General features: G+C 40.0%; 1 protein-coding gene across 1 annotated transcript in view; it reads right to left on the minus strand.

Moving 5' to 3' along the window:
• The window catches only part of Glp2r (glucagon like peptide 2 receptor), a 77,346-nt gene that overhangs the window by 44,149 nt on the left and 14,593 nt on the right, over positions 1-18,604 (minus strand). Inside the window, exons 2-4 of the mRNA XM_046422173.2 lie at positions 14,979-15,066; positions 13,817-13,921; positions 9,265-9,386 (exon numbers count right to left, since the gene is read on the minus strand). Of these exons, the coding sequence (XP_046278129.2) occupies positions 9,265-9,386; positions 13,817-13,921; positions 14,979-15,066 (315 nt within the window). The remainder of the gene's footprint in view (positions 1-9,264; positions 9,387-13,816; positions 13,922-14,978; positions 15,067-18,604) is intronic.

Below are 18,604 nucleotides of genomic sequence, written 5' to 3' on the forward strand. Positions count from 1 at the left end.
TAGATATTACCACTATGGAAATATAAATATTTATATTTATATTTTATATTTATGTCAAATACAAAGATGTATATTCCATATAAAGATAAAAGACATATATATTACCACTATGGAAATCAGTGTGGAGGTATCTCAAAAGACTAGGCATGGAACCACCAGATGACACAGTTGTACCACTCTTAAAGAATTAAAGAGTGGTATCATACTGTAGTGATCCATGCACATCCATGTTTTCAGCAGCACAATTCATAACAGACAAACTATGGAACTAGCCAAGGTGTCCATCCACGGACGAACAGATAAAGAAAATGTGGTGTTTATACACAATGGAGTTTTAGTCAGTCATTAAGAAAAATGAAATTATGGCATTTGCAGGAAAATGAATGGAACTTGAGACCATTATGTTAAGCAAAATAAATCAAACTCAGAAGGTCAAAGATCTTATGTTTTCTCTCATATGTGGAAGCTAGAGAGGAAAAAGGAAAAGAAAGGTGGTGGGGCAGGGATCTAATGAAAATCAAAGGGAGATCATTAAAGGGACCAGGGGGCAGAGAGAGAGAAGGGAGACAGGAAATGCTGGAGAGTGATATGGGCCATATTGTATTATTATATTGTGCGTGTACAAATATTTAACAACAAATCATTATGTACAACTACAGTGCACCCAAAAATGTAGAAAGAGAAAAAATAATAATCAAATCAGAGAAAATGGCGAAAAATCCTTCACACTAATAGAAACAAGTGAACATAAGATGACTATGCAGAGAAAATAATTATTTCAAACAATTATGAACACAATATTCCATGCTTGGGATATAGCCTAGGGACCAAAATAACTGCAAAGAAATCTCAGAATGTACCAAGTAGGTTTATATTTTCAGTTACATTTTTATATGTATATTTTTCTATTTGTTCTTTTTAGATCTACATGACAGTAAATTGTATTCTGACATGTTATACATACAGGTAGTATAACTTCCCATTCTTGTGGTTGAACATGACGTGGAGTTACACTGGTTGTGTATTCATATATGAACATAGGAAAGTCATGTCCAATTCATTCTACTGTCTTTCCTAGTCCCATCCCTCCTCCCTTCCCTCCATTCTCCTTTGTCTAATCCAGTGAACTTCTATTCTTCCCTTCCCCCAACTTATGGTGCATTAGCATCTACATGTCAGAGAGAACATTGAGACTTTGTTTTTCTAAGATTGACTTATTTCACTTAACATGATAGTCTCCAGTTCCATCCATCTATTGACAAATGCCATCATTTCATTCTTCTTTATGGCTGAGCAATATTCCATTCAGTGACTATTAAGTTTTTTAAGTGGAGAAAAGGCATTAGAACTATTTTAACATCTTAATTTTGAAACTATTTTGTATGCATTATAGGCAAAGATAAATAAATAATTATGATAATGTTACTAGGAAGCAAGACTTCACTGAAAAAGATACATAAATACAAAGTAAAAGAAAGTTTTAAAAAATCCTACGTATCATATTTAAACTAGAATTGTCAATATGAATCTTGATTTAATTTTTTTCCCTTAAGTCTATATAACAGATTTAACTCTGCACCGTTGTAATAGTAAAAAGCACACCTTAGTACTTAGGCCTTGAGTTCTAATGCCATTTCTCCACTTAAAAACTTAAGACCCCTTTAAGAAGCAGCAGATTCTAGGCCTAGAGCAGGGAAATCCAAATGAGCATAGACCACAATGTGTCAGGAAATAAGCAGGTGCTCAAATAATAACAATGTTATAACCAAAGGGTACAAGAGCCAGTTTGAAGGGATTTCACTAACTAAACCTAGAATTTTTTTTTTTATACACTGGGGATTGAACCCAAGGGCTCTTAATCACTGAGATACATCCCCAGCCTTTTTATTATTATTATTTTGAGACAGGGTCTCCCTAAGTTGAATAGGGGCTTGCTAAGTTGCTGAAGCTGGCCTCAAACTTGTGATCCTCCTGCCTCAGCCTCCTAAATCGCTGGGATTATAGGCACACACCAGTTAAATCTAGAAAATTTTGAGCATCAAAAAGAATAATGATTATCATCAAATAAAATAATTTGTAAGTTGAGTCACCAAAAACAGGTGGTGAATGGGTGAGATCTTTGCAGAAGAAAGGAAGTTAATAAATAGGAATGGTGGGACTTAATTGATTCCTGCAGGCATCATTGATAAAGGTTGAAACTCTGCTAAAAGTCTGTTAAGGAAAAAGATAAACACGTGGTACAAAAGTATAACCCCACCAATTATCCAGCAAGTACAAAATGAGAGACACGGGTTCTCTACCTGGACCAAGTGATTAAACATCACACCATTCTCATGCCTCATCTCCCATGTTGGTCAGGAGGTGTGATGTCATCCAAGATACATAGCACTTGGGAAGATTAACTTGCATGTCATCAAACTTTTAAACCTAACTTCTGGTGTACAGGAAATACAGATGAGGGAGGAATAAGTTTAATGACAGCCCAAGAAAACAAACAAATCCAATCCAAATTATGGGACATTCTTAAAAAAAAAAAAAAAAAAAAAGGTCTCTTCAACAAACCTATGTCATGGGAGAAAAAAAGTAGGGCAGACTGTTCTAGATTAAAAGATACTGCAGTATAGAAAGCTAAATGCAATATTTGAACCTGTTTTGGGTCCTGGTCCAGGGCAGAAAAACTAGAAAAAAATTGGGGGAAACTTGAAGATGGATATAACAGATGATAGGAAATAATCACTATTCATTTTATTTAGTTAGGATAAATAGAGTTATGTCAAATAATGCTCTCAATTTTAGAAGATAACTGATTAGTATTTAGGGGTGAAATTTCATGATGTCTTCAAACTTCAAATGTTTCAGAAAAAGAGAAAGAAAGCAAAAGCGAATATGGCCAAATGTTTAACCTATTTTGAATCTAGATAGTGCATATATTCTTATTCTTTTAATTTTTCTACACGTTTAAATATTGCAAAATAAAATGTTGGAGGTTATATGTAGATATATTAAAATAACCTTAGAAATTAAAATTAATCATTAAAACGATATACTATGTATTAAAATTATATCACGTGCATACATATCTATTGATGTATGTGTATAAATTAAATTCTGTATTTTAAGAATAGAAAGCACTCTTTATAAGGGCAAAGAAAGCAGCTTGAAGTAAGGCAAAAATAATGATTTACTTCCATACTACTTAACACAATTCCATACTAAGGAATCTAAACATACTGGTTAATGCTTATGCATATACATACGCACACACACCATCTTCTTGAGGAGTGCCACTTAACACGCAAAGGACCCCCATTAGCTGGGAGAACATAACATATTTTGCTTGCCAAAACTCTGAAGGAAAAAGATTTACTAACATTGGCCTTTTTTGGGCAAAATTTCAACCCACTATTAGAAATACAGGTAAACATGGACAGAAGGCTTTTTTTTTTTTTTAAAGTATTTAAATTCTTGGAAATACAGCCTTTTGCAGAGGGGAGGAGCTTATGCCCTTTCCCTCACTTTTCTAAAGAAAGAAATCTTTACTTCCTGTCTTGGAAATGCAATTTTCAAATATTGTCTTGCTGTCTCAGGTGCTGACTCAGGAATCAAGGAGACCTGAGCAGGGTTCACACCTGCTGATAAACTTGATTCTTAACTTTGGTAGTTGATCTATAAAAATCATCTGGGGAACTTTAGAACCAGTGTGGCAGGTCGATTGAGTCAGAATGTGGGAAACCCTTTGGTCAGCACTGATGGTGTGCCTACTGTATGTAAGGGCTGTTGTGCACCCCAGTATAAAAGGCTAAAGGTATTCAAATCTGACTATTACTTTCTGATTATTCTCAAGATAGCTTACAATACAAGAAGGAAGATAGGAAACAAACACAATTTGCTTAATTCAAGGCATACAATCAGCAAGACTTTGGTGTTGTAACAAAAGCTAAGCAGATTAATTAATAATTAATATAAATAAATTGAATGCAATTCAACAGCAGGTGTCACTTTGATCCCTTTAAGAGGTGTGACCTGTCACGCAGTAAAACTACCTATGGAACACAGAATTCTGTCAACTCAAACCAGGTAATAAAGTTTAAAAGTGGTTTAGAAAGAATTTCCTGAGGACGTGGAAGATATGTTGGAAGGGAGGTGAAAGAGGAAAAATATCACCTGGTACATGGCGTGGTCCTACTTACTGGCTTGTGAGAGCTGGCTGGTCACTTTTCAGTGAATCAGTGGGAAAACAACATTATTAAAAATTAAACTGTCAATTTGTAATGAAATAGGTATATTAAAACCAAAAGCTCTAAATACTCAAAATTAATCACTTGTTAATTATTTTTCTGCATGTCTGCATGTTTGCGTTCAGTGCCATTGGGGTAATGTTGTTGTATCTGCCTGGAGGAAACACTCATGGTGGCTGGTGAGCACCTCTCTCCTTTCTCTGTATCCAGTGGTATCACATTGGCAAGCTGAAGTCAGCCCTGGTGGTGGTATTTACACCCCAGGAACTGGCAAATATGAGACGAGAGCCTTTCTTTTTCCAGGGATAGAAGCAAGTAACCAACTGTCAAACATTTACTAACACACCGGCACTACTGGTCTATAGGCAACCATGTCCCCTGAGGGGGGAAGCCCTACTTTCAAAGGTCAGTTTCTTTCTTTATTGTGAAAGTTTTATTTTTTTTGTCTTAACCGTGGCAACGGTTAACCAAACCATTCCATTTATTACTAGTTTTGTGTTAAATTCAGATATAGGATTTTCCTTAATATGTTTTACAAAAATTTCTGAATATGCAGCAAATTTGAAAGAATTTTATAAAGAGTACCTGTATATCCACACTCATTTTCTACCATGAAACTTTACCTGACATCATTACATTTCACCTTCTATTCATCCCTCATATACAGATTTTTTAAATTACTTGCCAATGTAATGGGTATTACTACTTAGAGAACATGGTGTATTAGAGGATCCAATTATTCAGTATTATTGTTCTGATTTGAAACATCTCAATAAGTACTTGATTTTAGACTTAAGTTGGAAACAATGAAAACTATTGAGATATTTAAGAAAATTTAAGACTCATCATTTAACCTTGGCGTATTCAATGAATTAGAGTTATTTAAGAGTGAAGAAAGATGTGTTTGTTATAATCAATATTTAATATATTTAAAACATTTCAAAGTATTTCATACGTACAAATGCAGTTAAAATTTTAGAGCATTTAAATAACTAGTGTTTAAGTGTCAACAAAAATAAAAGATCTCCTTAAAAGTATTAAAACTTGATTGATTTATAAATAAAATAATAAAGTACATAAGTTGACCTTAATAGTGTCACAGAAAACTAAGTTTTTGATTTTTGAAAGTCAAATGAAATACTACATTAAAAAAAAAAACAGGCTGAGATTGTGGCTCAGCAGTAGAGCGCTCACCTACTGTTCCCTGTGTTCGATCCTCAGCACCACATAAAAATAAATCAAATAAAGATATTGTGTCCAGTTTCAACTAAAAAATAAATATTAAAAAACAAACTAACAAGCAGACAGAGCAGAGAAGCCACTATAATAGACAACAAAAACAGAGGTTGACAGACTGTTTAAAAAGTTGGACACCAGTCTGTGGTTTTATTGGGAGGTGGTAGAACCTTTAAGAGGTGGGGCCTAATGGGAGGAAATTAGGTCACTGAGGCTGTGCCCTTGAAGGAGATACTGGGACCCCAGCCCCCACCCCATCCCTCTCTCTTTTCTTCCCTGCTGCCACGAGGTGAGCAGTTTCTTTCACCATGTGCTCCTGACATTATATGTTGGACCACCATAGGCCAAAAGCAATGAGGCCAAGCAACATGGACTGAAATCTCTCAGTCAAAATAAATCTTTCCTCTTTATAAGTTGATCACCTCGGGTGTTTGTTATAGTAACAGAAAGCTGACTTATAGTTTAGATGTGATTTGTCCCCCAAAAGCTCATGCGTGAGACAATGCAAGAAATGATTGGGTTATGAGATCCTTAACCCAATCTGAATTAATCCCTTGATAGGGATTAACTAAGTGGTAACTGAGGGCAGGTACAATGTGGCTTTCTCTCTTCCTCTCTGTCCTTCATGGTGTGATGTCTTGAGCCACTTTTCTCCACCATACTCTTCTGCCATGATGTTCAACTTCACCTCAAACCCCAAGGAATGGAGCCGGCTATCTGTGGACTGAGGTCTCAGAAACCATGAGCCCCCAAAATAAACTTTTCCTCCTCTAAGTTTTTTGTGTCAGGTCTTTTGGTCACAGCAGTGAAAAACACTGACTAAAATGCTAACAAAAAAGCCATACAAAGAGGACATTACCAGCCCCGTCTCATTCATGAGTGGAGAGAGGCTCAGTGGCTCGGGTCACACAGATAGTTTTTCTAGAACTGAACTCTTTGCTTTTCCCTGTCCCCAAACTTTAAACTATTAAAATACCTTTAGTGTTTGATGGGAGAACATTCAAATGATTTTTAAAACCTACAAAATTTCAAAATCCAATTAAATGATGAAAAAAGTCACAACTTAAGGGATAGGGGAGAAGAGTGCTTTGCAGCTCAAGTTAGGATAAACAATAAGGTAGGGAAACATCTAGAACCCAGGAGAAATTGAAGGCAAGGCCCCTCTCTTGCTATGCCTTCTATCTCAATGAGGGGCATTTCAGGGCTAGGTTGTGGCTCAGTGATAGAGTGCTCGTCTACTATGCGTGAGGCACTGGGTTCGATCCTCAGCACCACATAAAAATAAAATAAAGATATTGTGTCCACCTATAACTAAAAAGTAAATATTAAAAAAAATGAAAAATGAGAGGCATTTCAAATCCCCCCATACATCCAAGTCAGACACCTGAGATCTCAGGGCCCCTGAGGAGAGCTGGGGAAGTCATTCCAAGTACAGGGAAGAGCAAATGGAAAGTCTAGGACCAACCCTGGAAGACTCACTTCACTCAGGATTTCGCATCACACACTGGTAGTGGGAGTCCATCTGCTCTTTGACCCTGTCTATGTTTTCCCTTCTGTCAAGAATATGCTCGTTCTCATCCTTCCCACAGCCATCTCCTTCCTTCCCACCCTTCAGGGCTCAGGTTGGCCAGCCTTCCTTGTCCCCAGTGTATATCAGTGTCCCCCTCTTCTGTATGCCTGGGCATCCCCTTCTTCTGTACCAGCCGTTATGGGGCCTCTCTGCCCCCTAAGACTCTCAGCTCTTTGAAATCAGTATCTGCACTTCAGCCACTGTTTATTCCTAGTGCAAAACCCGAGCATACAGTGGGTCCTCAACTCATGTTTATGTCTGGTCTATTTGAAAGAGACAAGAATGTGGCCCAATCCTCAAGAATATCAGTAATAATAAATGCTGGCGAGGATGTGGGGGAGAATCCTTTCCTCACTTATACACTGTTGGTAGGACTACAAACTAGGATAACCACTTTGGAAAGCATTAGGGAGATTCCTCAAAAGCCTAGGAACGGAACCACTATAGGCCTCAGCTATTCCACTCTTTGGTATTTATCCAAAAGAAATGGAATCAGCAGACTATACGACAGCGACACACACATGCCAATATTTATAGGAGCACAATTCACAATAAACAAGTTATGGAAACAGCCAAGGTGTCTGTCACAGATGAATGGAAAAAAAGAAAATGTGGCCTGTATACACAATGGAGTTCTACTCAGCCATGACAAAGATGAAATGAAATCATGTCATTTGCTGGTAAAGGGACAGAACTGGAGAACATCAGGCTAAATGAAATAAGCCAGACTCCGAAAGTCAAGAGTCGAATGTTTTCTCTCATGTGCAGAAGCTAAACAGAAATAAGGAATTTAAAGGGGAGATCTTATGAAAAGAGAAGGGAGAACAGTAGTTCCCAGGAAGGGGACAGAGGGAGAGGGAGGGAAGGAGGGCAGGGGACTGGCCTAATTATGCTAAGTGCATGTGAGAAGATATCACAATGGATCCCACTTTGCTGTGTCAAGTATAAAGCACCAATTTTAGGAAATAAATAAATAGTAGGAAGACCAGTTGAATAGAGAAGGGGGGACAGGAGGGTAAGAGGAAGTACTGCGTATGAAATGGAACAAGTTATGCTATGTGCCTATATGAAAATGTCACATGAACCCACTATGATGTATAAATGCAATGCACTGCGAATTTTTTAAAATTGGACCCTAGGCATCCTCCTCCTCTCTTCCATGTGCTCCCTTGCATTGGGACTTGAAGGAAGGTGGACAGGATTTGGACAAACAGGAGATCTTTAGGGAGAAAGGCAGGAGCCCAAAACCAGAAAGTAGAGAAGAGCTGGGCCTGAGGAGACTCCAGAACAGGATCCTGCAAAGAGAGCACACAGAGAGACGTCTGAAGCTCGGATTCGTTCGTTCTTCTGGCTTTTACTGAGCTGCCAGGATGATTTGCTGAGCAGTTACCACCCTGGATCCCGGTGGTAGGGCAGTAACTCCTACTTAGAGCTTGCTGACTTCATGTCAGATTTACTCCTCTGAACTTTATGTCTCTTAATGCTCTAAATCCTCACAACCATTGCAGGCAGCAAACGCAGTCGCCGTAGGATGGGCAAGGTAGCAGAGGCACAGAAAGGTGAAGTGACTGGTGCCAGGTTTACAGCCTGAAGTGACGCCCAGATATGAAGTGCCTGGCTATGCCGTTGGGCTGTAGGACCCCAGGCACTGCTACTCTCATCTGCATTCTGATGAGAGGACTGGATAACAAACAAGCAAACAGGAGAATTTCAGGGCATGACCAACGCAATATAGGAATCCCACCAGGGATGTGGTGGAAATGTGGTTCAGTGGTAGAGCACTTGCCTAGCATGTGGAGGGGCCTGGGTTTAACCCTCACTGCGTGCACACACACACACATACACACACAAATGGCAGAAAGTGACCATGGAAGGTCTGGATTGGGTAGTCATGGACGACTTCTTTCTGAAGGAGAGAACTAAACTAGAATCTGAAGGATGAGAAGAAGCCAAACACAGGAGAGCTGGGGGAGATGATCCAAGCACAGGGAGTGGCAAGTACAAAGGCTAGGACCCACTTCCCTTGGGATTTCATGTTTCACCTTATTAATGGGAGAAATTCCATGGCGGGTGCTGCTTTGCGGGGTAGCGGACCTTCCCTTGCCAGGTTGGAGTGAGACAATCTGTTGGAAGGCCCTTTCTGTGGCCCCTACAGCTGAGTGCCCCAGAGGAGGGTGGTTTGGGCCTTGGGCACCTTATCACCAAGCCGGACAGACTCACGTTTTGTTTGAAGCTGTGGTTCTCGGAGCATTCGGAGTCATCCTGCCAAATATCTGTGGTGTTCACTAGGGTCTGCCAAGTTCCCCGAGCCAAGCAGTGTCTGTAGGCTCTTCCTGAGCTCTCTGAAAGTAAACAAAGCTCTAGAGGAAAGGTCAGAACACACAGCCCATTCCCTGAGCACGCTGGAAGTCCCTCACCCTGGCCACAGAGCTGTGGAAAATCCCAGGGAAAGGGATTTTTTTTGTTGTTTCCCCCTTTGGGGGCTCATTAGCATCCTTACTGTTTATTTGGGACAGAAAGAAAAACATGAAAGCCTCTCGATTTCGTAACAAACCATGATCCACTAATGTCTGCTGTGTTTACCCGAAGTCTCCGGAGTTAGAACAGTCCCTGGTGACTCAGAGATGTGATAACCCCTGGAAGGTACAGCCCAGCTGGGAGACACCGACCTGGGCTCCTGCACTTGCTCAGTGGTACATCGCTTCTTGATACCCAAGAAGAGCATGCAATGGGCATGAGGCGGACAAATTGGAGCTGAAGCTTGATGTGTCACCTAATGAGTGGGTGTCCTGGGCTCAGCCCTCCCTCTCTGTGCCTGCAGGTTTCTTCATCAAGAACTAGAACCATCATGATGCCACCCTCTGGATCTTGAAGGAGGATTAAAGGAGTGTGTGTGTGTGTGTGTGTGTGTGTGCAGATGATGGGCAAATTGTTCTGTCCACGCTGAGTGCTGTGGTAACTTAGTCACATCTACTCCAGGAGCACCTCCTGAAGCTACTACTACCTGGAGGGCCAGGATCTGGACTTGCAAAATGAGAAGTGGAAATCTGCTGGATTTTCCTAGACCAGACCCTGCACATCACAGTCCAGCAGTAGCTATTTTCTGCATTTAATCATTGGGTACCCACATAGTACGTCCACCTGCCCAGGCGACAGTTTTGCTAGGGTGTCTAAGTGACATCTCAAACAATAGGCCCCAAACCAAGTTCTTCATCTTCTCAAAACCTAATCCCCCTACACTCTTTCCCACCTTGCTAGATGGCAAACCCAGCCTGCCAGTCCTCTGGCTCCAAGCCTTGTTGTCAATCTTGCTTTCTGTCTCCCATAGCTAATCATCTATACTTTCAAATATATCCAGAATCTGACCACTGCTTTTTACTGTGTCCTTCTCTCCTAAGTGGAACCATCATCTCCCCTGGAAAGATGTCTCCTCTGACAATTCTGCCCCTCATATCTATGGATAAGATGTCAATCAACAACCTGGATAAGATGTCCGTGGCATCATGCCAATATCTACTCACTATCTTCCAAGGACTTGAGAACGCATCAGAATCTTTTCATGGCCCCTACAAAGCCTTGTCAGACCGGACCCCCAAATCTCTCTGCCCTAACTTCTTATTGCTTTTCTTCCCCTTCCACTCAAACCACATTTGTCTCCTTCTCTTTTTGAAACAGACCACCCATGCTCTCCACCAAGGGCTTTGGCACCTGGAAACACCTCCACTATTGGCTAAAACCTTTACCTCCTTTAAGTCTTCACTGAGACACCAGCTTGTCATTGAATCCTTCCCTGACTACCCAACTTACAGTCACCACTCACTCCTCCCCTCCTGTGCTCCCATTCCTTCCCCCAGCTCTAACTTGTGTAAAATGTATCACATCCATACTTACCAATGATGCTCGCTGATTTTTTTGTCTGTCTGTCTTGCTAAAACATGAGTCCAACAGGAGAATTTTATTCTGTTTGGATCATTACAATATCCCAGGTGTTTATAAATAATGCCTGGCATACAATAGAAGCTAAATAAATATTTGTTGAATGAGTGAATGACAATAGTTCCCTTGACACTTGTGTTCTTCATGCCAATCATAATGCTCTATGCTGCGCCTGCTAGGATGAACCTGGCAAACTCAAAGTCTATGCAGGAGATTGCAAATAAAAAGCGCCATCCGCCATCATAAATTCTGGCAGAGACGGCACAGGTTAGAGAAGAAGCCTCAGGAAAGCAGAGGGCCATTGCACTGTGGGGAGAATTGCTGGAAGAATTTTCTAGAAGGATGAAAGATTTGAGGTGAGAATTAAAGTTGAATTTATTGATGTGGGCAGAACATTTGAGGGGGCATCCTGCGCAGAAGAGTGAACAAAGGCACTGGGTGCCAACCACTGGGAATTGTTTGGCTGGAATGGCAGGAAAATGGCAGGGGAGAGGGGGGAGAATGATGGACAGATCAGCAAGGCCAAGCTACAGGTCAGAGGTGCCATTTATAGGTGTTGTAAAGGGAACCAACATAACCTCCTGATTGGCATTTTTAAAATCCTTGTGCAGGGTGGTTGGAAGGGGTCAGATCTGAGGCTGGGGATGAGGAGATTGGGAAGCCACACAGACAGTGCTGCTGAGCTCCACCAAGGTACCAACAGAGGGGCATGGGAGGGAGGGGAGCCAAAGGACCAGCTACCGTGGAGTCCACTCCTGGGTTGGAGAATTATTTTCCTCTCCTCTATTTCCCACTTCTCTCTCTCCCTCATTTTCTACACCATCTGATAAAAAGTCTCAACTGTTCTGCCTCCAATGTTTTTCTTTGATCTTCCCCCTTCTCCCCAACTTCTCATCTCTGCCTGATCCCTTTGCCTGGACCACTGTAGTAGCTTCCAGATGCACCTCCCTCCCCACTGACCCCACTCCCCAGTGCAACAGCTACATGCGGTCAATGTTGTCCTCCATAACTACCAATCTTTTGTGTCCTTCTTATGCCTTATCACGTTCTGGGGCTCCACATACTCTTCCCCTACAGAGGAAAGTGGAAAACCCCTCCTGGAATACACTATTTCTTTCACAATCAGTCCCCAGCCTCACTGATCAGTTGTAGAGGCCAAGAAAACCTGTATTTATTATCTCACTCTCTTCCATCTTGAATCATGAAGCTCATTCCTTTAAAGAATGCTTCTTCATCCCTTTACATTTGTAGAGGTTCTTCTCCAAACCCTTCTATCGTCTTCACGTGCCCGTTTTACTTTAGGAACCCGTGTGGTTTCTAAAGTTTTAATGAGAAAAATACTTTAGGAATTGACTTGGATTCCAAAGACCTAATTGAGTGGGAGAGTCACTTCCCATATTTTGCAAATCGCACTGCCCTTAGTACATTCCAGAAGCCCAGAACCTACTTCTTAAAAAGAACCTTTAATTCAATTTTCTTGTAAACGTGGAGTTTGAATTCCTGCTTTATCCTAAAGCTCCTGAGAAGGAACAGATGGTGAAGCTGGGAGGTGGTGGTCATTCTCTGCACCCCTGAGGAATGTGTGGACGTTTGGAAGCTGAAAGACCGTGAAGGAATCCAAGGGCCTCCATCTTTGATTCAGCTTTAGCTCCACTTACAGAGGACCTGCCAGATGGCCAATTCTGGGTGTTCCTTCTCATTTGTTCCTCAAAGTAATCTAAAAAGTTAGCTATTCCTCTCTTTCCGGACAAGGAAACCACCGTTGAGCGGGCTCCAGGAACTTGTCCAGTCTCAAGAGTATAAAACAGAGGGATTGAGTCTTAACTTCAGAGTCTGACTCTGCATCATTGAGTTCCTTCCACCTCACTAAGCTGTCTCTCATGGGAACTGTTTGCCTAAACCATCCAGACCCCTCTGTCTATCCAGTTCTCCAGTACCTTCTCTCCCAGCCTCCCTGAAAAGCTCACAGCCTCATGCCTCCTGGACTGATTCCAACTGGATTTCATCAGAGAACAGCTCCATAAAATATGTCAGTAACTCTCTCACCCAGAAATGCATCTTCCTTTTAGGCTGTGTGTGTGTGCATACATGCACACACGCATGCACGAACATGCATGTGCACTCACTAAAGGCCTCAAAATATTAAAACCAAAGAACCACGGAGGTGATTCTCTATTGAACTGACATTTCTCAGAGGCTCACTCTCACCTTCTTTTACCTGGAGCTTCATAACTGCATAGTTATGCAGTTAGTTTTAGTTGTCCTTATATTTGTGCATTGCCTTTGGTCATAGGTAACAGAATTCTAAAGAGTAATGGCTTCCAGAATAAAACGACCAAGATGTTGGGCTTCTTGGGCATGGGTGGTTTCCTGAGTAATATTTACTTCCTTTAAACAGGATTGGGGTCAGCTAAGTAGTTAAGTGCTCACTCAAATCCCATGGCACTTGAAAGTGCCAATTCAATGGTACTTCCATCGAAAGCTGATGCAAGGGAAGGTTTAAGTCCTGCCTCTGCCTGCTCTCCATGACACTGACCATTCTTAACCTGGAGTGCAGTCAGATTCTGTGGGAGCCAGGTCCGGACTCTGTCATTTATGAAGTCAAGGGAGCTGCTGTATAAATGAAACGCCCAAGAATAGTAGAATTTCAGCAAACAAGAGGAGAAGAAGAATGATATATTACCAAAAGCTTAGAAGAACACCTTTGGGGCGTGGGGAAAGGACTTAGGAAAAGTAGTTGGCTGGAGCCTTCTCTCTAATTAGCATCTGATGAGTTTATCCAGGAGGGACTAGCCTTGAAAGAAATTGTCAGAAAGTAGTAAGTTAGGCTTATTACCTTCATTCCACCAAGGTAGGTATGATGGGCAGGGAACGGAGACATTTCCAGGAGAAGAATGAGGCCAGCACACATACTGATCAAAGGTTCCATTACAAAATATGCCTAGGGAGAGAAGAACGAACATCAATATTTGAGCACAGGGCCTCTTATAGAAGCAGAAGGGGCCTGGATCCTAAAGCCCACCTTGCTACTGAAGGAAGCTATGTGGGTCTCCCTCTCTAGATATGTAAAAGATGAAGAATGATTTGGGCAGCAGAGGAATGCAGCCCCAAACGTGGTGCCTTTATCTACTCAGTTTAACCCTAGTCAGTTAATGTAATGTCCATGTCATGCTAATTTTGCTTTATGTGAACCAAACTCTCGCAGAAACTCTGGGTCAGAAGGACACTTGGAGATCCAGCCAAAAAGCCTTATGTTCCATAATTAATTTGATTAAACAATTGTCAAACCTTCACCAATTAGATCCCAGAACACACCTACGATGAAATATGCAAAATAACAAGCTGATTTAAGGACATCTGTGGGATCTAGGTTCCTGGTCACATACTCATAAAATGACACAAATTCAATCTATAACAATTCAGTTGACAAATTACTCATGATTGAAGACTAGGCAGTAATTGTAGCAGAGAGCTTTCGTCAAAGAGGGCTGCATCCATACACATCCCATGTCATGTTACTTTATAGTGAGAAGTGGGTTTATGGTCACTCTCCTTGAGCCTGGGGAGAACTTTGTAACTGTCTCATCCAACTGAGCTTGGCAGAAGAGATGTTGTGTGACTTCTGAAGCCAGGTCATACAAAGTGATATGGGCTGTCATTAGGCTAGCCCTTAGGAACCCAGCCATCTGCTGTAAGGAATCCCAATCCATGTGGACAGGCCATGCATATGGGCTACCAGTTGCCACTTGACTTTCAGCTGAGAACCAGCATCAGCCAGTGGACATGGGAGGAGGCTTTGGGTGATTCCGGCTCCCGAGTTTTGAGTCTCTCAGCTGAACCCCAGACATGGCTGAGCAGAAACCTGTCAGGCCCACTGTGTCCTGTCTGCATTCCTGATCCACAGGAACATTGAGAGACACATGATTATTACTATTTTAAGCCACTAAGCTTTGGGGCAACTTGTTACACAGCCACAGATAACTAATACATGTGCTTACCAGAAGGTTTCTTAAGTAAGTCTTTTAGACACTCCTCTTTGTACTGAGCCCACTTCCGAGTTGTCTCCTCAAGGAGAGATCCTGTGGCCTGAGCAGACAAAAACAAGGTAACTCCCAGTTAGCTGCAAGCTCAGATGTAGCCCTGTTATTTCACACCACAATTCTCAAACCTTCCCACTGGCGAAATGCCCACAAGATGGTGTCCCAAGGAGACTTGGAGTGAAGGTCCAAACAGATATCTCGCCTGGGACCTGGACACGACACATGGAACCACGTGTTTGGTTGGCAGGATGAAGCCAACCAAAAGGTTCTTTGTTGCTTGGGGCGCAAACAACAACCAATCTAAGCCAGCCCAGGCCACACACAGTGACAACTAATTCCAGTAACCATGGTAACCCCTCCCAGGAGCACAGACTAGACAGCACCAAAACATGGACATATGTCACTGGGTGCAGCAAAGGTTCAACCAGAACTGCTAGTAACTGGACATATGAAACACAAAAGACCTCAGGCAAAATTTTGGACTGTGGAGAACCCAGAAGAGTTCTCCAGCCACATGGCCAAGACAAAATGGCGGATGAGTCCCACCTCCCACATTTTTTGCGGGCTTCCCATTGGTCCTTTCATTGTCATTCAATCAGGGCTTTTGGTCCCAACTCCCAGCCACTAACCTGTACTTCCTGCTTCACCCAGGTCTACTACCAGAGCTACACAGATCTTACATTTTACTTAAGAATGCTCACCTGTAAATACTAAGGAAAGATATCTTTTTCAGGCAAAATCTGATTCCACAGGCTTCTACGTTGCCCTAAGCCTGATTTGCCCTCAAAGCTAAATAACTTGATTTTTTTTATCCCTTAACAGCTTCCTTTAAAATCCTTCCTTTTTGAAGACACAAATTGGGTGTCAACTACTTTATATACCAACTGAGATATGAAAAATTGTGCTCTATATGTGTAATAAGAATTGTAATACATTCCACTGTCATGTATTAAAAAAAAATAAAATCAATTAAAATAAATAAATAAATAAAATCCTTCCTTTTCCTCTTTATGGTTGTTACTAAATAATGTTACATTGATGAGAGATCATTCATATGCTTATTGAATTTTGCTTTTAATTTTGGAGATTATGAGGATGCATTTTGCTTGCCACAGGTACAAAAGCCAGCATCATGAGATCTTTTCTCACAATGTTCCTATAACAACCAAGAAATCCTCATTCTTCTCATTCCTGACTATATAATTATAAAAAAAGAGTAAATATATACACAAGGATTTTATTTTAACCACATCATGTGATGTCATTAATATAAAAAGTGCACTACTAGTCCAAGGTAAAATAAATGGATCCAAATACTTTGAAGAGCCACATGGTTTGATGAGACTTATTTTAAAATTCCATGGTTATATAATAGTAACTTATACCTTTATTTTTAATACATATCTTTCCAGTTATTTGGATAATCTATAGTCCTTAATTCATAGAATAGTTAACATATACGTCTATTTGTTTAATTAATATGTATCTATTTCCTTCAGCAGAAAACACATAATTTATATTTCTTATACATGCATTTATCCGATGTTCTGCTTTTTATAGTTACAAATATTTAAGATAAATGTATTTTACTATAAAATACCTATTTCAAAATATAACACAACCATCAAATAATCTCTAATTCTCAAATTATTGTACAAATTTTTATAAGATGGTAAACAGAAATGATTCTGTCAACAAAAATGTCTAAGTGCTGTACCTATATTTTCACTGAGATATTTCTTCTTATCAAGATATAATAATATGTTTAGATTCTAAGATTTATATAAATGGTTCCAAAGTATAACCAAGAAAAATTCTAAAAGGACAAGAATATACTTCCACAGAGAGGAAGCACACCTTGGAGGTCCTAAGAAGAAGAAAGAAATCATCTTTGGGTAAAACAAGGTCTTTATGTTCTAGATTTTAATGATTAAAAAAAAATTCTAAATAAGGAAATCCTTATATCATTATCTTTATTTATTCATTTTTTAACATGATTTCTTTCTCTTTTTTTTAAGAGAGAGAGAGAGAGAGAGAGGGAGAGAATTTCAATATTTATTTTTCAGTTCTCGGCGGACACAACATCTTTGTTTGTATGTGGTGCTGAGGATGGAACCCGGGCCGCACGCATGCCAGGCGAGTGCGCTACTGCTTGAGCCACATCCCCAGCCCCCTTATATCATTATCTTGACAGATGATATAGAAAGTTAAAATAATTGAAAAACAGATTTATGTACAACTGGATTGACTATAATAATTTGAACTGATTAATTCTAGGATATTTCAGACTTTCCCCCCCAGATTTTATTATACTAATATGAACCAAGATTTTTTCCATATTTTGACATGATAAAAACCTATTAAAATGTTGTTTATTTCCATTAAGTAAGGCCTTTATTTGCCTAGTGATTCTTGTTAAGACAAGGATTAATTTTAGTGAATAAATTCACAATCTTGATTAAACAATAACATTTTAAAATGCTGACTTAAATTCCAATTTTGACACTGTCCCTTGGAGGCTAAAATTGATTGATTCAAAGACATCATTGGATGTTTATGGGATTTAGGAGAACATTTTATTAGGATTGGTGTTCTCCAAATTAAAGTAATACATTAGTTTTGAATAATAAAAATTCTAAACTTTGTTGGAAATTCATTTGTAGTATATAAATTTTCTAACTGGACCTATAATCCATGAAACATTGTAAGACTTGTATATTGCTCCCTACACTGGGAAGTAATCTTAATCATATTTTCTTTTTTTTTAATATTTATTTTTTAGTTGTAGTTGGACACAATACCTTTATTTCACTTATTCATTTTTATGTGGTGCTGAAGATTAAACCCAGGTCTCGCACGTGCAAGGCGATCGCTCCTCCGCTGAGCCACAACCCCAGCCCCTTAATCATATTTTCTAGAAGACAATTAAGAGACACCTATTGGGGCTGGGGATGTGGCTCAAGCAGTAGTGCACTTGCCTGGCATGCGTGCGGCCCGGGTTCAATCCTCAGCACCACATACAAACAAAGATGTTGTGTCCGCCGAAAACTAAAAAATAAATATTAAAAAAATTCTCTCTCTCTCTCTCTTTAAAAAAATTAAAAAAGAGACACCTATTTAAAGGATAGTATTCTGAAATATAGAGATATTTTGAGACCTTCTCTCAGGAAGAAATGAGGGTTCCTTTTAAAATTGTTCATTTACACATAATATCAAAATGAACCAACTAGTCTATATACTAAAAAATTACAATGGTTAATAAAAGATGTCTCATTTTCATATCTAGTCTCAATTACTACTAACAGAGAAGGCCTTAAAAAATTACGTACTAGGAAAAAAGATCAAAGGGGACCTCGCAAACTTAACATAGACCAGAATAAATTCAGGGAGATTTTCGAGAGAGCCAAGTTCATGTATTGAAATATTTCAAAATTTATGCCAGATACCTAACCCTATCTACAGAGATATTATGCTATTACTTATGTAAACTTTAAAATAGAGGACCATCTTAAAAATGGTTTTAAAGGAGATTTATCTTAACCATGTCCCAATAACACAGAATAGGAACAAAACTAACAGTCTAT

Source organism: Marmota monax, unplaced genomic scaffold (assembly GCF_021218885.2).
Source record: "Marmota monax isolate L192 unplaced genomic scaffold, Marmota_monax_Labrador192_F-V1.1 WCK01_AAM20220418_F8-fsc00243, whole genome shotgun sequence".
Lineage (NCBI taxonomy): Eukaryota > Metazoa > Chordata > Mammalia > Rodentia > Sciuridae > Marmota > Marmota monax.